This window comes from Acartia tonsa, chromosome 4 (genome assembly GCF_053477335.1).
Source record: "Acartia tonsa isolate MP-2025a chromosome 4, ASM5347733v1, whole genome shotgun sequence".
NCBI classification, from domain to species: Eukaryota; Metazoa; Arthropoda; class Copepoda; order Calanoida; family Acartiidae; genus Acartia; species Acartia tonsa.
The window spans coordinates 11,522,331-11,544,560 of NC_137263.1; the positions used below are offsets into that span (position 1 = coordinate 11,522,331).

Here is a 22,230-nt window from a genome sequence, read left to right on the forward strand (position 1 = left end):
TTTAATTATAAACTTAAAATTTTGAAGATATATGAAAATCCAAATGTGCTCTGTGTTGAAACTTTTAGTTTTTATTACAAAAGCAAGGTTGAAAATTTGTGTATGTTCATTAAGATTTGGCTAACCACTGTACATGATTTGAATTCTCTATTTGAAAAAAAAGAAATGTATTTTTAATTATTATGTGGAGAAATCAGCTCTTATTGATTTTGATTTTTAAGTTAAAATGTACCTTGAGTCATTTTTTAGCTCATTTATAAGTCCCAATATCTTTAGAATCTAAACTTAACAGACTTATATACTGTGATTTACTATTTAAATTTTATGTTTTTTTTTTCAGAAAAATCTACTACAGCCTGATGGTTACTAAATGAATATAATAATGAAGTGTTTATATGTCCTCTCTAACCACATGTGTCTCTGTACTTCTCTTTAGTTGGTGCAAAATGTGTATTGGAATGTACCCTCCAGTTTAAACTTGTAGTACACACACACACACACACACAGATATTAGCACACAAAGCTGTGCTACAAAGTTAGATCTTTAAACTTTAACCAGAGGGTTGTATATTACATACACACATTTATACACAAATATACCTATTTTCTATCAATACATGGTTCTCAGATGTGTTAATTTCATTTAAAATCAAGTGACTTGTGATTTTTAAAAGCCTAAGGTGACCACCGCCAAATCTTTGGGAGCTTTGAGTAGCCAATACCGCCACAGATGAAGGATATAGTAACGTTTGCAAGCTTTTTAAAAACCTGCTAAATTTTGCTCAAGCAGAGAGGGGGCGAGCTGCACGCGGCGCCCACCTTTCAACACCTCGCCGACACTGGATACTCGGCGGCAGTCGCATCCAAGCTGCTGGCGGCCTGCCACTAGTGATCACCAACATTCGGGCGTAGAAGATTTATTGAATCACGACTGCTTGTTTCTTCGACAGCCTGTGCATGGCGGCGGCCTGGTCCTAGGTGACCTGGATGCCACCGCTGGCAAGAAGGTTATAGTGGACAGTGGTTCTGAGCTGGGAGTTTACTACTCCCAGCCGCACAGGGCATGATATGAACTCCGGAAAGAGGTAAGAAATCTTTTTAAAAATATTTAATCCATGTCAAAACAAGCAACATTTTGTTGGTAGGAAATTTTGATTTATGTTGACTATATGGCATAAATAGAAATTAGGCATCGCCATGGATCTTTTGGGATCAGACAATAGACGATACATTGACGTACCCAATTATGATAGACGAAATCACCACTTCTGTATATTATTATTGGTTGAAGAGTTTATACAGTAATTGTTTGAAACTAACCAATCAAAATTCAATTAAAGGAATAAAAGTTTTTAAGGCAACGAATAAGTTATATATTAAAAGTAAGTCTTTGGTGATTAGTTGATTTGTCATTTCAAAAAATTCTAAAACTATCCCAACATTTGAATGGAAAACTCAATCGGTTCAGATGTCATTGGAATTCTAAGCTACATTAAAAAAAAAAACTTCCTACTTTATATTATAGGATATGCAAAATTCTTTAATATTTTTGTAATATGTGCTGCACTGTACTGTATGTACAATACATTGTTCAATAACTACCATTAATGAAATTACAGTGCACAATTACAGTTGAAACTGAATTTTTACAGTCAGCTTTAATTGGTTATTAAGAACTGTTGGTAATTATATGCACTATGCATACAAATTATAAAGTACTTATTCTATTTTTAACATTTTACATTTATTCAAATTTAATTACATAATAATGCGATTTCTTTTCTTACAACAAGTATATGCCAAATGATAGGATGTTTGTTAATTTTTAAAGAAGATTTTCAAATTAACTTGGCCTATAATTTACAGGGAAGATTTGACTTTATTCTTAAGTTGGTTGGACGGATGGATAAAACCACCTAATTTTACTAAAGAAATGAAATATATTGTTCTTTTTATGGGTTTATATGTGAGTAAAATAGAAAGTTTTACAAAAAAAATATAGAAAAAAAACTTAATTTTGATTCTCATTTTTTGGTTAGGTTAATTAAAGAAAAGATTAGACGGGCTTATGAGGGTTAGTGCCCTGTAGGGATAAGGCCTCAAAGGTTAAAAGTACCCCACAAGGGCTATAAATAAGTATTTCTGGTCAAATTAACAAAATAAGAGGTGGAGAGAGGGAAGTGTTGGATGGTTTGAAATAGGTTTAAGATAAAGCACCGACATAAAAGGTTTGGTTTAAAAAAGATTAACTTAGCTATTTTTTACTTGACTTATATATACACTTACTAATTTCTTTGCTTAAACGATAGACTTACACACTAACCTAATATTGTAGAATACTCGATCTTGTAAAAAATGTTTCTATGCCAAAGAATGATATATTACATGTATAAGTGTAGTAAAGGGTAATTCATTATGTACAAAACAGATTTATCTTAAGATCTCGGTAACCACTGAACCGATCGGATTCTTCTCTTCAGGGTATATACTTATTGGTTTTGTGGTGGTTTTAAGTTATTTTCTTGGGAGGTGGGACACCCCCCCCCCATATTTTCTTTTGGAATAAAACGTTATGTTAGGTTAGGTTAGATTAAGCAAAAGGAAAGAGAGCCAAGTAAGAGGCTTGCACCGTTAATAATAATTCTTTAAAGTTAAGGATAATTAGGGAGAAGGGGGGTTGTTAAGTGATCCACTATGATAGAAGAAGAATTTTACTCGTTTTTATTAGTAAGAGAAAAAACAATTCAGTAGGTACTTCTGTTTAGCTTATTAGATTCTCATTTGAAAACATTTTTATGTCGTTTTAGATAAAGCAGCATACATATTACATTAATAAAATTAATAAAAATTTAGGAGTTGTATGGAAGTAGCGACTGAACCATTGCATTTGATGCGCTGGCGAAACCAGCAATTTTCACATCACAAAGAATTTTAAACTTTAAAAATTCTATTTCATAGTATTATTCCTTACTGCAACCCCCAGCCTTCCTACCTCCTTTTCTCTTTTTTCTTTGGGTTGTCAAGTTAAAATTATTATAGTCATTGTAGAGTATATTATCTATAATTCTTGTCTATAAATCAGTGGGTAAATTATTCGCAATGATATTCTAATATAACAATATTGTCTATTGTCAAAATTAATTATTTCTGGTTTACATATTTACTAAAAAAATAATAGCTTCACAGTCAAGTAAGATGATATTCTTAATGTACATTTTACCCAGAACTCGGCAGCCGTGAGTAAGCCGCATGAAACCCTCTGTGAGATCGTCATAGACAATCGATAATCCATCTTTTCAGATTTTTTTAAAGCATAAAAGCGGGTTTAATTTTGACCCTAAGGAGCGGATACAAACTTCTCTTTTAACCAAAGATTTGCTTCTTTGATAGCTTAGTAAATATGAGTGTAGAGGTTATAAAATAATTAATGATCCAACTTTCGTCCTCAACAAAGGCTTTTAAGTAATTACTTTATCTGAATGTTAAAAATGTTCAGAATACTCAATTTTATTCGCATAATTTCAACATCCTTACTGTTTTATGCTTTAAGTTTGCAGATTGGTTGCAAAAAAGTTGTCCCAATCTAAGCAATGGAATTAAAGAAATTCTATAGTATTTAACCCAGAGTTTTCCAAGATATCATTTTTCACCATCCCATGATTTGCAATAAAAACTGCATATTAATAATTTGAAGAACTTATTCTTAACTTTTTTTACAACCCTTTAACATAATTTTCTTATGAGTTATTAAATTATGGGAAGGGGGATTTAGGATTATGATATAGAAATGGGGGTGTCCTGTATCCCCCCTCTCCCATCATGCCCAATCTTTTACCAAAAAAAATTTAAATCCTTTTGGTTTTGTTCGCTTAAAAGATATTAAGTTTTAAAGTCAAAATTTTTTTAATTTATTGAAATATAAAAAAATAGTTGATTTCCCTTAATTTTCACTTTAAATTAAAATTTACATAATGGCTTAAATAATTTGTAAACTAACTTTGCTACTATTTGAAGTAATATTTATTGTTATGTCATAAACTTAAATGACATTATAATAATAATGTATGTTTTATATATTTCATGTAACACTGTAAAAAATCAGAGGGAAAGAAAACAATCGTCTGTTTATTACACTAGTCCCAAAGGTTTTAGAACTAAGTTTTCTTATTCCTTGGTTTTCAAATTTGCTGACTTTTAATGAATTTTGATTGTTTGGTTTATTAAGTTTAGTGTCCAATTACAATCTACAGAAGGGGTAATTTTGTATATTGACATTGGACATGTACTCAATTTATCCGCCATTGTTTTACACCTTTAGATCCCTGGTAAAAAATCATATCCATCACATTAAACTTTTGTTTAAAATTCATATCTCGTTCTGATATATACTGCAATATCCAGAATAGCGACCTTTCTATTATTATTGGAATTATTTTTTTTAAGTACTAGATAAGTTAAACTTTTTGTTTATTTAGAATATAAAGCCATAAATAAATAAACGCATAAGTCCACAAAACAAAGAAGAACAAAACAAATAAATATCTTGAAATGACTGAATAATAATAATATTTTGTCATGGTGAAAAGTAATTTTTGACAGTGTATAAATTACTACTGCAATCTATAATGCAAACAACTGTATATTGAATATGTAAATATTAATATGGAAATCAATTAACTTTATATACTTTATTAAACATGAATTATTACTGCTGAAGGGATTTTGTTATTTGAATAAAGCCAACCAGTTTTTTCTGCTGGTTGTTTTACAATAGCGTTTGGCTGTTTACCTTATTTGGTCAAGGGCCCACAAACGAACTGATTAAAAAATGTTAGGGGGTTAGGTTAAGTAAAGTTTAGAAGAGCTCATTAAAAATAGCACCCTAGATAAATGAGGCTCCAAAAAAGAAAATCAAGGTTTGTTGTTAAGTAGTATAAAAATGTGTGGATGTAAAAATAATTTTATTTTTCTTTCATAATAATAAAAAAATAGAAAATTATCATTTTGAAATTGTAAAAAATGGGGACATCATTCCATAACTTAGGCATATCCGACCAATCGTTCATATCATTTAATGAATATTTTTATAGATATTTTTGTTCAGAAATGTATTTTAATTGTACCCTATAAAGTTGTATGTATGTATAGTTAGATATGTTGTATTCAAGGCCTGATATATCAGTTTGCATCCTGTGGACTCTTTTCCCAATAGAAAATGCAGATTTCAAACCTTTTTAGATCACTTTCAAACTTGACCTTTTATAAACAAACCTTTCATCTAAAGGATACGAATTTTAAATAGGTCTTTTTTAAGTATAAATAAATTTTTATTTTTTTAATTTAAAGTACAGAATTGTATCAATGTTTAAGTTAATTATACACCTCTTGCATCCTACCTTTAATTGGTGAAGGATATCCCTTTCACTTGGGTGTTTCTTTGCTCTTATTGTTATGAGGGTTATCTCTTCAATATTATAATTAACTAATACGGATTCTAATAATTGCAGAAAACTCTACTAATGACTAATACAAAGCTTTCTTGTAAATTGTATTTCTTTGCTTCATCCGATTTAAGAAAGTATCGACATTTTAGTTTTAAGATTTTCTGATAATTTTTCAGAAAATTTTTCTTTTAACCTATATTAAAGAATATTTTTAAAAATTTTCAGGTATGAGCAGGAATTTGGTTATGATGACTACGGGGTGGAGGGAAGCCAACATTCTGGAGGATTTTCTCCTATGCAGGACGCGGGATATAACAGGCAGGACTCTGGATACTCACATCATGATCCAGCCCACCCTACAGGTATATATATTTTACCAGTAGCTGTCTATAGTGCCCTAGCATAGTGCCCTGATAGATGTCACTGTTTTGGTCTACCTGTTCTATTGACGTCATGAAATACCCTATACCCAATCTCTTTTCTAGGGGTTTCTTTCCCCATCCCCTTGCTCTTTCCCTCTACTATGACGTCAATAGAATAGGTAGGCCAAAAGCTGTGACATCTATCCCCATTTTCTAAGGGCACTAAACACAGCTACGTTTTACCAAAGTTATTAGCAGACCATTTTTGACAGGATTAAGGCCTGATAATTATAAAACATTTTACTAGAAAGTAAAAATAATAACAACAATAAATTCAAATGAACTTTTTCAGTTAATGACAACCTAGTCTCATGTATCTATTTAATTTCCTGAACATATTGAAGCTTTATAAGAAAACACAAATCAAACTTTTATCTTTTAAAAAGTTGAGTAAACTTATTGTAATAGAATTTTTCGATGTTAACTGTGGATAAAAATATTTGTGCGTATGTTTGTTTGTGTGTGTGTGTATGTTTATGTGATGTGTGTGTGTGTGTGTATGTTTGTGTGTGTTTGCGTATGTGTGTGTTTATGGGTGTGTTAGTTGTATGTAAATGTGTTGAATAATATTGATGTGTGATATGGAAACTTCTCTTGCAAGCAACCACATACTAATATACAACTACAGGGTGTCTACTATGTTTTGATATACTAATATACAACTACAGGGTACCTACTATGGTTTTAACATACTAATATACAACTACAGGGTGCCTACTATGGTTTTAACATACTAATATACAACTCCAGGGTACCTACTATGGTTTTAACATACTAATATACAACTACAGGGTACCTACTATGCTTTTAACATACTAATATACAACTACAGGGTGACTACTGTGGTTTTAACATACTTATATACAACTACAGGGTGCCTACTATGGTTTTAACATACTAATATACTATACAACTACAGGGTGTCTATTATGTTTTGATACACTAATATACAACTACAGGGTACCTACTATGGTTTTAACATACTAATATACAACTACAGGGTGCCTACTATGGTTTTAACATACTAATATACAACTACAGGGTGCCTACTATGTTTTTAACATACTAATATACAACTATAGGGTACCTACTATGGTTTTAACATACTAATATACAACTACAGGGTGTCTACTATGTTTTGATATACTAATTTACAACTACAGGGTGTCTACTATGTTTTGATATACTAATTTACAACTACAGGGTGCCTACTATGTTTTGATATACTAATATACAACTACAGGGTGTCTACTATGTTTTGATATACTAATATACAACTACAGGGTGTCTACTATGTTTTGATATACTAATATACAACTACAGGATGCCTACTATGTTTTAACATACTAATATACAACTACAGGGTGCCTACTATGGTTTTAACATACTAATATACTATACAACTACAGGGTGTCTACTATGTTTTGATATACTAATATACAACTACAGGGTACCTACTATGGTTTTAACATACTAATATACAACTACAGGGTGCCTACCATGGTTTTAACATACTAATATACAACTACAGGGTACCTACTGTGGTTTTAACATACTAATATACAACTACAGGGTGACTACTGTGGTTTTAACATACTAATATACAACTACAGGGTGCCTACTATGGTTTTAACATACTAATATACTATACAACTACAGGGTGTCTATTATGTTTTGATACACTAATATACAACTACAGGGTACCTACTATGGTTTTAACATACTAATATACAACTACAGGGTGCCTACTATGGTTTTAACATACTAATATACAACTACAGGGTGCCTACTATGTTTTTAACATACTAATATACAACTACAGGGTGACTACTGTGGTTTTAATATACTTATATACAACTACAGGGTGCCTACTATGGTTTTAACATACTAATATACTATACAACTACAGGGTGTCTATTATGTTTTGATACACTAATATACAACTACAGGGTACCTACTATGGTTTTAACATACTAATATACAACTACAGGGTGCCTACTATGGTTTTAACATACTAATATACAACTACAGGGTGCCTACTATGTTTTTAACATACTAATATACAACTACAGGGTACCTACTATGGTTTTAACATACTAATATACAACTACAGGGTGTCTACTATGGTTTGATATACTAATTTACAACTACAGGGTGTCTACTATGTTTTGATATACTAATTTACAACTACAGGGTGCCTACTATGTTTTGATATACTAATATACAACTACAGGGTGTCTACTATGTTTTGATATACTAATATACAACTACAGGGTGCCTACTATGTTTTAACATACTAATATACAACTACAGGGTGCCTACTATGCTTTTAACATACTAATATACAACTACAGGGTGCCTACTATGCTTTTAATATACATACTAATATACGTGCCTACTATGCTTTAACATAGACAAAGTCATTCAATTTATTTATATGCTAAATTCGTTGTTTTAATTTTATTACTGTGTATTTTAGTATATTAGCTACATTGAGACTAAGCTTTTTTGTGGCATAATAATAAGATTTTCAGTATAAGTATATTTTGTTGAGGGACCCTGTACACAATTCTTAACTTCAAAGTGCTTTAAATTTGAAGCAATATTTGATGTAGAAGGTTAGATGCACTAAAAGGGAAGGGAACGGATAATGAAAGATATTTTGTGTTTTTACAATATTACAAAAATTGACTATAATAAAAAAATTAAAAACGAACCTGTAAGGAATAGTTATTTCTCGCATTGTATTATAAACAGTTTTCCGCGTACATTAAAATACAAAATTATAAGACAAAAGGCAGTTTGATTAGCCCCAAGTTTCCGAAGGCCCGGGCTAACCAAACTGGTATTAAATCTATGATTTATATTTTAAAATTCGCGAAAGCTATCATGTCGGTAATACTGATTTTTAAGTATGGCTGAAAACCTGCTCAAATCCAGCGGATCTTAATCGGTTTCGAAGCGATACTGGAAATATATTACTTAATAGATTACATTTAGCTAACTAATTGAAACATTTTGTAGAATGTATGGACGCTATTTTAGATAAATTCCAGTGGGGAGGTACATAATCAAATTCTGTGTAAAGTCAGGACATCACTCACAGAATCTTAATCATATCAACTACAAAATTTACAATTATATATATTTTACTATAGTTAACCTCATTCGTTCGAAGCATTCAGCCGCGCGGCGTACAGAAAGCTCACCGTCAGCCGCCCGCGCGTCAGCCACCCTTAGCCTTAGAATGAGTAACTCTAAACTACAGCAACCCTAAGCATAAGCCAACCCTCACCGAAGTTATAAAATTTTGATTAAGCCACCTTCAACCACAACCAATGTTATATTTAAGTCACCTTTAGCCGAAATTTTTAATTGAACAGCTGTGTGTTTAATTGCGGCCTACTCATTCTTCTTTTTAATGAAGTTTGATTTGGAAAATGAATACATAATGGTTTATTTTTAATGTAGGGATAAACCTCTTAATATCTAAAAAAAAGTATCCTAAAATATGCTATAACATAGTCTAAAATTAATTTTTGACTTTATTTAGTTTTACAAAAAGTTAAATTTATACATTTTTTTTCTTCAGAGCACGGCTTCGATCCAGGCTACTCAACTGACCACGGATACGTAAGCGATCCTATTCCCTACGGTGATTACGGCAACATGGGGGGCGGGGGTGCTATGTACCCATACCAGGACGGTGGCGGCGGAGGTGGGGGCAGCTATCCCGGCACAGTGGCTCGCGGCCTCGGCGGTAACGAGGCACAGGCCGTGCTGGCGCTGGACAAGGCGTACAACAAGCCCGTGGCTTTCAGTGTGCGCACGAACGTGATGTATGACGGGACCCTGGACGATGACTCACCTGTCCACGGGTGTGCTGTTAGGTATGGCTTACATTTTATCTTTCATTTGCATCACCCTCAATCTCAAACCCAATGAACCAATAAATAGAATATTAATTATGAAAGTAAAAGGGGAATATGTAATTTTAATGCTTACTCCCTTTTAATTTATGCAACTTTGACCTAAGAAGCGCATTTGATATGTAACAGGGAAACCCTATTACACTAAGATAACCCAATACACCCAATTATTTTGGTTCATAATTAATTGCCGTTAGATTTAGACAAGATTGACTTAAGGTTGATCACAGTCAGGTAATTCAAGTGATAGCATAAGATATGCATCCAGCTGGGATTTTGGATATGTATGAGTGTTACTTCGTGTAATGATTCCATAATTTCAGCTTCAAAATTGGAGACTTTCTGCACATCTACGAGAAGTACGACAACAACTGGTGGATAGGGAGGAAGGTCCGTGAAAACTGTGATATCGGGTTCATTCCCTCGCCTGCCAAGCTGGAACAGCTGATCCTTCAGCAGGCACCTGTAGGCAAAGGATCTAAAGTCAAATCTCTCAGGAAAGTTGTGGTTTAAGTTGTTTTTTTTGCTTTATTCTGAAACTAAGTCACACAGAGTATTTTTTATCATCTTTTATTTTTATGATTTATTTTTGGACGATTTAATCTTAATTAGGTCTTTTTACCTAATTTTGCATAATAACTTTTTTTTGTCAAAGCTCGTTTATTTGTAAGATCTAGGTCATACTGTTATGCATAATACAGTACTGATATAGAGACAAGGATGAAACAGAGCCATAAAAGAAGCTCAACAAATAAAACAAAAAGTCAAGCGAACATTTTTTAATTTTACATTTTTAATAGACTAGATAATCCAAATATATTAACTTCTTTTATTAAACATTAATATTGCATGCTTAATCGCCCTAAAACTCACCATACCAAACTCTAAGCGCTATCCGTTACGAACTGACGGGCATAACATAGTAAGAAAAAAGCTTTGCTTTTTATAAATGTAAAACTGCAAGTTATCAAGTAGAAACTTTATCAAGTTCTACAGAAAAAAACGTGGACCAAATTATTTTCCACAAAAGAGGCAACTCAGACTATCTCTCTTTCTCTTCCCTCTCCCCCTTTTCTCTCAATCTTTCTTTCTCTTTTCTCTTCCTCTCCCTCTCCAAACTCTTAAGCTTTGTAATATTTCGTGACTCACTTTACAATAGTAGAATAGTCGTCCATCCAATATTTTTCAATTCTTAACATTTGTCTAGTTATACCACTTACCAATTTTAGCCTGCAAATAATATCACTGAAAGGAAAATTGATTACAAATGATTTATGAGAAAATTTGTTTATATTATGAAGGCAGGGAAACATTGGACTCTAAATTAGCTGGTACCCTAAATATTATAACCAAGTTATCTTATTCGTTGGCAAAATAAATTTGGGTACTTTTGTCGAAATTTGATTACTTGGTTTAAGATTAGTAATAGGAGTAATTTTGTTTAACCCATTAGTGCCGAGCGACACTTTTATGGGCCGATCGAGCTGAAAATCTCAGGGAAGCTTTATAATAGTAAAAACGGAATTACAATTTTTTTGTTTTGCTTAAGTGGCGTGCACAGGCAAGTTGCAAAAAAACCCGGTTCGGCCTAGCCATAAATATTAATTAGGCATTATGACCCGTTTTGGGCGGTTTTCCTGGGCATTAAAACCCGGTTTTGTAGTCAGTGGCGTGCGAAGCACTTTGTCTAGGGGGGGGCATTTTGAAGATTTTGTAAAATTTTGCCCCCCCCCTAAATCAAAGTGCCCCGGGGGGGCACTTTGCTTTAGGGGGGGGCATTTTGATTATATATACTAATTTTAAATAAGGGCGTTTTAAGGGGTGGGATTATTTGATTATGGGCCTTCTAGTCCTTATCCCTTCTTCCCCATCCCTTCCCCCATCCCTATTTCCCATTTATATCCCCCATCTCTTCCCCCCACCATCTCTTCTCCCCCATCCCTTCTCCCCACCCTGCAATGACCGAAGGGAAGGAAGCTAGAAAGCATCTTTGAAAAAAAAATACAGAAGATAATTTAACCTTCCCCCCCCCCCCCCCCCCCCCACCACAATACATTTTTTATGGGTGGAAGGGGATGTTATAAAATCTCAGCAGGAAGGATGAAAAACCCCATTAAAAAAAATTTGGGAGGGTGGAGATAAAAACACTCATTTTGGAAATAATTTACCAAAAATTAACCTAATATGTAAAACTGATTTTAAATATTTCTTTATTGTATGACAACAAGGATGACAACATCTTTAAGTAGCAAAGCACAAAAAAAACATCCGACCTCCATGAATTTTTAATAGTTAATTATAATCCATAATGATGAGAATGTTAACACTAAGTTTTAGCCTTCTATCTTTAATTGCAGTTGAAAAAATCACATTTCCCCTTTAGCATTACGTACTGACAGCCATAGTGGATTATAGAGAAGCTAAAAAGTTATATCAACATATCCTACCCTCTTTAAATGGCACTTTAAAACTCTGTTAATTTTTGATTAAGTGGTGTTTCCAAGGATTTATAAGGGCGGTGTGTGAAGCGCACCTAAAAATATTTACTCCCCCTTTGAACTAAAATCAATTAAAGACAACGAGAGTGGCGTATTTTATCAAGTTAGGAATATAGAGTGTAGTTAGTTTTAAGGGTTTTTAATGAAAATTCAAAATTTACATTAAAAAAAACATGTTTTTTGTAAGGGTATGTACACAAAAAAAAATAATAAACTTATCCTGAAAATAATATGACATCATATATATAGTTATACAGACAGACATACAGTGTTGAGAAAAAGGCTTAGATAAATATCAACGCTATTTCTTTTTTATATAAAATAACTTTTTGATTAAATATTTGTTGTTTACACATGTTTTTATAGAAATAAAAACAAAATATACAAATATGATAAAAAACCATTTGGAAGGGCGCGAAGCGCAAATTTTTTTCTTCAAATATGCAGGGAGGGAGGGGTTTTTGGGCTATTTATTACACTAGTCCCCAATATTTCATATAAAATTTTCTTATTCGTTGGCTCAACAACTTTGGGGACTTGTGTACATACCCTTACAAAAAAACATGTTTTTTTTATGGAATTTTGATTGGTTGGTTAATTAAGTCGAGTTTCCATACATTTCATCCACTAATTGTAATCTATATAAGGGGTAATTTTGTGTATCATCATTGGAGATGTACAAAATTTCTTTGGTAAAAAGGTTATATTATACAAAATAAAATACTTCCTATTACCTGGCTTGTTATGTTCAGTGAAAAAAGATTATAACCTAATTTCTACACTAATTAGAAAATTTGGTAAGGTTAAATGAATAGTAACTGTCTGATTGGCGCGAAGCGCCAAAATTTTTTTTTTGGGTATTTCTTGATCTTTTTTTTTTGGAAACTGGGATAGTTTTGCTTTTTGTAGGGTAGGGGGCAAAAAGGGGCATTTTTGTTGACCAGGGGGGGGCAAAATGGGGCATTTTTCAACATTATGGGGGGGGCAGGGGGGGCGATGGCTAGGGGGGGGCAGGGGGAGGGGCATTTTGGTCGCTAGGGGGGGGCGATTGCCCCAAACGCCCCCTTCGGTTCGCACGCCACTGTTTGTAGTAAAAACTTGGTTATTTCGACCAAAAATTGAAAAATGTAATTTTTGATCGCCCAAAGTGAAATAAACACTTTTTAGAACTACGATTCGTAATTGAAAACTACACAACTTCATGTAATCTATAGAGCTACAAGTAATATACAAAGCAATTTATTTCAAATTTAGTGTTTGGTTAAAAAAACCCGGTTTTTAAGACACACACTACAAAAAAAGAACATATAAAATTTAGGTTTTTTTATATCAGAAAACGAGCATAAAACTATTGGATAACACATGAAGAGATTACTAGGGTTATGACGTAAACTGTTTTTTTTTATTGGTTGAAAAGTTAAAACCGGGGAATAAAAACCGGTAATTAAAACTGTCGGGTATTTATGGTCAAGCCGAACCGGGTCATAATAGGGCGTAAAAAAACGATAAAAAAACTCATATAAACAAGGATGACAACATCCATAAAAGCGAAGCACTGAAACGGTAGGACAAACGGACATTAACACTTGTATAGTGTCAGAACTGAATAATCATAATACATATGTATAAGAGTTAAAGCAAAATTGTAAGTAAATTTGTTGAAAAACTGCTTGATTCAGTATAATGTTTATGGACTTACTTACATTTTTAGGACTTGATTATAGAGTTGCTTCGCTTATTACATTATGCTTTGTTGTCCCAGGAATCAATATACCAAAAATCAGATCAATCGGATGATTAGATCACAAAAAAATTTGTTGTTAAAAAAGTAAAAAAATCAACATGTTTAAAATGGACGTACGGACATTTTGGTGATGATTATAGAGTTGCTACGCTTTCTAAATCGTACCTAACTATTAAAGGAATCACCATGCAAAATTTGAAATCGATAGGACAATTCTAACATGCCTAAATTAACGAAAAAAGCTATCCGTTACGGACGTACGGACGGACGGACGGACGTACGGACGGACGTACGGACGGACCGACCCTAATTATAGAAAAGCTTCGCTTTTAAAAATAGCGACTTTACCATAAAAACAAAAAAGTTAAAAGGGGTATTTTGAATTTTCATGATTTTTAAATTTTGTTGAGCTATACCGGCAAACAAAAGTAAGCTAAACTGCCAGCTCCAGTGGAAAATGAAATTTAGGGTAATAGAGGGGGAATTATACTGAGATTAATGCAATTATGAAGCCGGAAACCGGTTTTTTTCCCCATTTTTCGGAACCGGGTTTTAATGCCCGGTTCGGCACTAATGGGTTAACATGAAAGGGGATGCATATTAAATTATCGTCCATTGTCTTATTCATTTAGACCCATGATAATAGTATACATTTAAGAGAATGTTTGTTATTTAAGTACTTAAACAGATCGTCATTGGGTTGTCCTTTTACGGAAGCTTTTTTGGTCTATGACAACACACACAAACATTAGCAGTAAAAATATATATTTTTAAATTAGAATAATTATGTTAATATTGTAAGTAATATGGCTTTAATAGAAATAAGGGATTTTTATGAATTTTGGCTTAAGATTTCAATATCTACTGAACCGATTGAGTTCTCCATTGTATGGAATCTCTACATAGGTCCTATGATGGTTTTGGGCTATATTATATTTAAATTTTAGCTTTGGAGTGGTTTTAACCATTTTCTGCTTTCCCTACACCATCGTATGCAAAGATTTTAGATGCTAGCATTGCAGCCACTAGTTTATAGGATATAGGATTTAAAAAAAGAAATAAAATCAGCCAAATAGAATTGCAAACGTAGAATTAAATTGAAAACACAACAAATGCATTTTTATTTATAAGCCGTGAAAATTGCCAATAATTTGATACCTAATTATTTATCAAAATCATTTCCTTCAAATAAAAAAATAATTGAAAAATAAAAAAATATTACTTTTTAACAGTATGAAAGTAAATTATGCAAAGTTAATAAGTTTTTGAATATAATTATATAATATTAGATGAAAAGAAACCTTATAATGCAAAATAATTTTGCACTTTAAATTCGTATGAAGCCAACACAATTTTATTTCTTTTTTGCATTGACGTCATAATTTGGTAATTTTTTATATGCGTAGCATCTCTATAAGTACAGTCGTTCCTTCCTCACTCATTTACTCCCTTAGAATAGTAAATTTTATATACATTTGATTTCAAGATGCTGGGTCAATCTTTAAATTCGATTTGGAGATTAAATGTGAGGCTAAAGGAAATTATTTTTACCCTCTAAATATGAGTTGTTTATAATAATCTATGCTTTTAAGGAGCAATATTTTTTTTATGGAATAAAAAACTTAGAAAGGCTGCTCTATTTTGGTTTTTCTTTATTGGAAGGCTTTATATGTGTCTTTGAGATAATTTTAGGGTATTGACCTGCCGTTTCTATCTTTTGAAGCAAAAGGTCTTTTTTGTTTTGTTTAATTTTATGGGTATTAGGTTAATAAAGATAAATATGTAAAAATCACAACTTTAAAATGTCTAGTGCAAGTAACATACAGAACCTAAATACTCGAATATCCAGCGGAACACCGCCAAATAACAGCATGGACGGCGATGTCAACGGGACTGAGGGCTCCGGCGTCAAGGTTACGGCACCCCCGGTCATTGAGAAGAAGAAGGGCCTGCTCGGGAAAAAGCAGGAGACACTGTCGCCGTACGACGTTGTGCCAAGCATACGGCCGCTCGTCCTGGTGGGACCTTCCTTAAAAGGATACGAGGTTACGGACATGATGCAAAAGGCTGTCTTTGAGTTCCTGAAAAACAAATTCGAGGGCCGAATAATCATCACCCGCGTGTCAGCCGACATCTCTCTCGGCAAGAAGTCAGTGCTGAACAATCCGTCTAAGCGAGCCCTGCTGGAAAAGTCAAGCTCAAGGTCGAACAACCTCGCCGAGGTCCAGGCCGAGATTGAGAGGATTTTTGAACTGAGTAGATCTATGCAACTAATTGTACTTGACTGTGACACGGTGAACCACCCGTCACAGCTGGCCAAAACTTCACTTGCTCCGATAATTGTGTACCTTAAGATTTCTAGTCCCAAAGTTCTGCAACGATTAATCAAATCACGAGGGAAGGTAAGACAATGTTTTCTTTACTTTCCTTGTATTGTTCAAATAAAGCGAAAGTGTTTCAATTTATGGACAAAAATTATAGCTTGTAAAGTCCTTTTTTTATATAAGATACCTATACAGATTTTTATTTTAATTTTTATGCCTTTCTGCAGACGAAATACAATGAACCGCGTTGAGAAAGGGGATTTTATTTTTAAAAAAATTTATTGATTGCTTTTTCATACAACAACCAAGAAATCTCTTGATTTATTTTTCTCTAGGCTCAATCTCGCAACATCAACGTGCAGCTGGTGGCAGCTGAGAAGCTGGCCCAGTGTCCGCCAGAGATGTTTGACGTCATCCTGGACGAGAATCAGCTGGACGAGGCTTGCCAACACATAGCTGAATATCTCGAGGTGGGAGAATTAAAAAAAATATTTTTAAATCTTATACAAATTCATTTAGAAGAAAGAAATATAGAATAAATATCGGATCTGTTTCGATTAACTTATTCTTTTATTTCAGTCCTATTGGCGCGCCACAATCCCTCCTAAGAAAGGAGCAACCCTGAACAATCAGAACCCCTATCCAGATCCAAATAACTCGCCAAGCCTGGCTGTCACACGCCAGCACGGACCAAATCTAGCTGCCGCGGGCCGCCAAGGCTCAGCACACGGCAGCATCGGCTCAAATCATGCGTCTCAACATGGTGTCGGGGGTGCAGCAGTTGCTGCGGCTGGCGGTATCGCAGCAGTCGGTGCAACCACTGGCCCCGGATCACATCACAGTGGTGGTGTTGTCGGGCCGGTTGCGGCACCTGGCTCCCATCATGGAGATGTTTCCGGTGGAGTCGCTGTAGCCCAACCGCCTGCCGCACCCGGATCCCATCATGGATCAATGCCAAACCACGGGCCGGGCTCTCATCACGGGTCTAATCACGGCGGTGGCCCTCTGCACAGCGGCAGCGCAGGCATACCGTCCCACCATTCAGTTGCTGCCCCGTCTGTCCATGGAACTAACCATGGAGGCGCCGGAGGTATGACACCGTCGGGTGGGTTCCGTCGGGGCGGTGTGGGGCCGCCAGATGACTATCCAGTTGATGCCAATCATGGGATGCACGGACCACCAGGTCGACGGCATCCGCCCATGGACGAGTACAACTCCCGCCGCGGACATGATGACCCGTACGTGGAACGAGGGTAATAATTTATATCTTTGTAAATGGAAGTATTATTAAAGTAATTTTCTTTCGCAAACTTTTTGGATTTGATATCTGGCCTTTCCATGGGGTTTCTGCGTTTAAAAAAATGTTATTATATTAAAAAGATATAGGACACACTTTTTTGACATTCAATAATGTCACGACAAACTTTTTCGTGTTAAGGACACACACACACACACACACACAGACAAATAGACACACTCACACTTGGTATATATATATTCACAATCACTGAATTTTTTAGTTGTAAAGTTTTGCTAAAAGTTTACAGATTTACAAACTTTTTATAATTACAATATATAGGATCATTAAAATGTTAACTTTTAAAAGTTTTGTTTAAATGTATATATACGAATTTTTTTATCTAATACAATTAAAATCTTTAAAAAAAACGAACCAAATATGTAAATTACCATCATTTTTTCACATTAATTTAATCTACATTGAGCAAAAGACTTTTGGAGCCAAAAATATCTTTTTTATTATTTTTTTCAGTCCCTTACCTTTAGAGCACAGATAAATCATTCTTTATCTTTTGAGAACTACTTTTTTTCAAGGCTCTAATGACACGGTTAAAATAAAAGCTAAAATATTACTTAGTCATTAAGGCCCCTTAAAAAAAACTTTGTTCTTTGTAGAACCAAGAAATTTAATAATATTAACGTGTTTTTATTTTAAAGAAAATATTGTCTTTTCAGGCGAGCTCTAGAGGATCGATACGGGTTCGACGAGTCTGATGGCTGGGAAGAGAGGCGGATGGGGCCTGGCGGACCAGGCGGACCAATCAGAGCCCAGTCCTTCCAAGAGTATCCAGACAGATACTCACGATATCCTGATGGCGGCGGGCCAGGCGGCGCCAGAGACCCGTACGGACGTAAAGGCGGTGTTGACGCAGGTGGACAGGATGAGTACCAGGCTTTAAGACAACGTTATGATGAGGAATATTGAATAAATGAATTTTTTTACTAAAGTGAAAATTTAATGATAGATAAAAAGTGTTCAAACAGTGATTTTTAAATATAAGAATAAAATTACATTAACATTATAAAAGATATTTGAAGAAATAAAATTAGAATATGAGTGTTAAAAAATGTGGCATATTTTTTGGAAGCTGCAAAATAATAAAAATAGGTCTCGAGTGAACAAATTATTTTAAATCATTAGTTTAACTTATAATTATTATCATTATTGTTAGATTCAATGAATTTCTACTGCATTGGATTAAGTTTTCTTTGCATCTTCATCGTTTATGTGGACCAATCTATGAGTTAAAAATTTTAAGGTTTGTTAAAAATTCTTTGCTATTTCCACCCTTTTCTAACTATTCTCGTGTTTTTGTGTTTCCATTGGGTTTATTCTCTGAGCAACAACTAGAAATATTTTGTTAAACTCAGATGGAAGCAAGTAGCAGTTATTTGTGGGGGATGGGAGTTCTTATGTGGGTTTTACTCCTGTGATATTCTGTTTTGTGATACACAACACCCACCCACAAAAACACACCCAAAAAAAGAATTCTTTCCTTCTCCATTCTCCCCACTTTTCTTACCCTACAAAAATTGCATTAATTTTTGCATTTTATCTTTATTCATTCGTTGTTTTAAATAATTTCATAAAAAATTTGAATTAATTAAATTTAGGAAATTTTGATGTGTATCAAATGTTTTGTCAAATTCAAAGTAGCTTTAATAGATGCATATTATATTTTAATCATATCTCCCCTAAAAATTGACATTTATTGTTGAAAAATTCTAAAAAAATCTATTTTTTCGTCTAAAGTGTATCGCCACTTTATTTGATTATTTTGATATATATTTTAAGAAAATAAATTTTAATAGACAACGAAAACTAAATTGGAATTGTGTAAATTAGCGATACCTTTACAGATGTAATACTGTTAAAAAAAAACATATTTTCATTAAATAGTCACAACTAAGAAATAACAACTATATTTAATTTGCAAATTAATTATTTTACTCTTTGAATAAAAAGATTTTTGTCAATGTATTTCTGCTCAATTTTAATATCTTATGGGGTATTTAGAACCAAATAATTTTTTGTTTATATGATTTTTAATATGATATTAAAATCAATCTTTTAAGAATATTTTGCCACTTTTTTCTACACATTTTTATTGTTAATGCATTCATTTGAAAAATAAGATTATTTTAATATGGTTGTTTTCTTCTAAGTGTAGCTTGAGCAAAGCTTTAAAACTTAAAAAGTATTGAAAATCAAAATCATCTTAATTTTTTAATTTAGGTACTTAAAAAAAAGCATTCCATCTATGTAAGATTTTTTTATTTATACTATGCACATTAAACACATAAAAACCCACAGAAAAACTAGATTTTTGTGCTAAATAAATATTTGTATTGTGAGACCTATTGGTTGTTACATATCATTGATTTTTCATCCTATAACAGAGGAGCAACTTTTTGATTAGATATTTATCTTTATTCTCAGGTTTAGCAATCTAGGAATTTTATACCTAAGAATGATACAAACTATATATTTATTCATTAACATATAAAAAATAACATTCTAAAAAATATGTAATTTTTATAAAAAATGTTATTACTTAACAAAAAGTTCGGCTTTGGATCAGAAACACAGACATACACACATTCTGTCTTTCTTTATCCTTTTTAGTATTTCATGGCTTATGTATGCATTGTAGATACACAACAATATTATATATATATTAACATAAACCATGCTATCATAATAAAACTTATTTATATACATACAGAGATAAAGTAACAAAATCAGACAGAAGAGCAAATAAGGCCATGATAGATAGATCCAGTTTTCATTCAATATTATTTTTTTTAATGTTTCATTAGGATTTTAAAAAAAACTTTTCTTTAGATTTACATGTGAGACAATTTAAAACATCCGAAAGTACAAAAACCCCATAACTAGATTTCTGAGGTAGTAATTAAAAAAATATTGTAAAAATGTGATGAAATATATTTTGATTATTATGTACTCCAATTCCTTCAGTTTAATTTGTACCTTAAATATCAAAATAGAACTGGATTATTTTTCATATATATTAAAATAATTCTTAAAATTTCTTCTTTTCTAATGTAAAAATTTTTAAAATTAATATTTAAGTTGTCTCACATGAAATTATATTTTAATTGTGAAAACATTGTATCGCAAAATTATTAGGTAAATTTTTAAAAATGATCAAATGTCAAATTAACAAACATGTTTTAATGCAATTTTTTTTCTTTCAGAAAATACTTTTGTCTTTAGCGAATCTAATCTTAGCTACCCTCACTTGCAAATCAAAACTATGCTTTTCTTCAAATAATATAAGTTTTTTTCAACACACTTTTAACAGTTTCCCTTTACTGCTCTTCCAATTATTTCCTAGATAATTATCAGTTTAGAAACAGATTTTTAAAAGGATTAATAATTTAAAATTTAAGTATTTTTCAGTAAAAATTGACAAAATAAGTATTTAGTGATTTTGTTGTAAAAATCTGCAATATAAATTGCATTGTATCAGGAAAGTTAACAAGTATTTTTATCATTCTTTATTTAATTTAATAGTATAAAAAAATTGTAATTTGAAATAAACTGGATATAAAATGGATAGAAAATTGAAGATTATTTTTTGAAATCTAACTATTATTGTTTATCTGAAAGTCTATAGTAAATATAAAATCTAATCAAAAGATATATTATTTTTGAGCTAAACATTTTAAATATATTTTTCAATTTCAAGAACAATAAAAATTTCATCTCTTTGTTTGATAATTTCAATGGCTAAATTGTTTTGCTTTATTTGTAGGTTTATTTTATTGCACAATTAAAAAATAATATTCTTTGGTATTCTACTTTTTGTTAACTTTTCATGTCATGATAAACAGCTAAATTTTTAAAATTATTTAAGTATTAATCAATAATGAATTATAGAAAATTTAGATAACTTACTATTTTATGATAATTAATAATATCTCCCAATCTTAAATACTCAACAGAAAATTTATTATAGTTTTTTTTCGGGACCAATCCTTAAACAAAAACTTTTGTACCTCTCTATATTCTGGTTTGATGTATCCATCCTTTTTAACGCTGGATATTATTAATATATAAATATTTGATTTGATTACTTTAGTGTGTTTACATACTTACCAAAAATGTGTCAGGATCCACAGCAAATTTTATCTAGAAATATCCTTAAGCTAAATTTAAAAAAATAAATTCTAATTAATACTCTACAAATCCTGAAAAATAATTTTTTGTTTGTTGACTTGCTGCGAATTTTGTGGAAAGTTGTCGGATCCGAAATTAGAATCTACTTGTATCTCTTACAAATGATGAAAATGAAAAATAAATATTATGAAATCGATTCTTGTTTTAATGTTATTTTACTAACTAGCGACTGTGCCCTGAGCATTTAGGGGCTCTGGATTTGAAAGGATATGGAAAAACAGAGAAATAGCCTAAAACCATCCTAACACTTAAATATAAAAATAAAATAGCCAAAAACCATCCCGGGACATATGTAAAACTTTACTAAAATGGAGAACGCAATCAGCTCAGTAGAAATCGAAATCTTAATCTTAGCACAGTAGTCAC

At 32.4% G+C, this 22,230-nt stretch overlaps 1 protein-coding gene across 1 annotated transcript; it reads left to right on the plus strand.

Annotated features, from left to right (window-relative positions):
- The first annotated feature begins 338 nt into the window (after positions 1-338).
- LOC145316077 (uncharacterized) lies at positions 339-22,000 on the plus strand. Its single transcript, XM_080156369.1, has 8 exons — positions 339-1,085; positions 5,670-5,806; positions 9,459-9,756; positions 10,119-10,290; positions 15,846-16,439; positions 16,697-16,831; positions 16,941-17,614; positions 18,336-22,000. The coding sequence occupies exons 1-8, from the start codon at positions 1,069-1,071 to the stop codon at positions 18,583-18,585; spliced, it is 2,277 nt and encodes a 758-aa protein (XP_080012495.1). The 5' UTR covers positions 339-1,068; the 3' UTR covers positions 18,586-22,000.
- The last annotated feature ends 230 nt before the right edge of the window (positions 22,001-22,230 follow it).

What these genes read in the sequence shown, in the direction of transcription:
- LOC145316077 (XM_080156369.1), top strand. An exon ending in TGATCCAGCCCACCCTACAG is followed by an intron (nt 5,807 to 9,458) that starts GTATATATATTT and finishes TTTTTTCTTCAG; the next exon opens with AGCACGGCTTCGATCCAGGC. An exon ending in GACCCGTACGTGGAACGAGG is followed by an intron (nt 17,615 to 18,335) that starts GTAATAATTTAT and finishes TTGTCTTTTCAG; the next exon opens with GCGAGCTCTAGAGGATCGAT.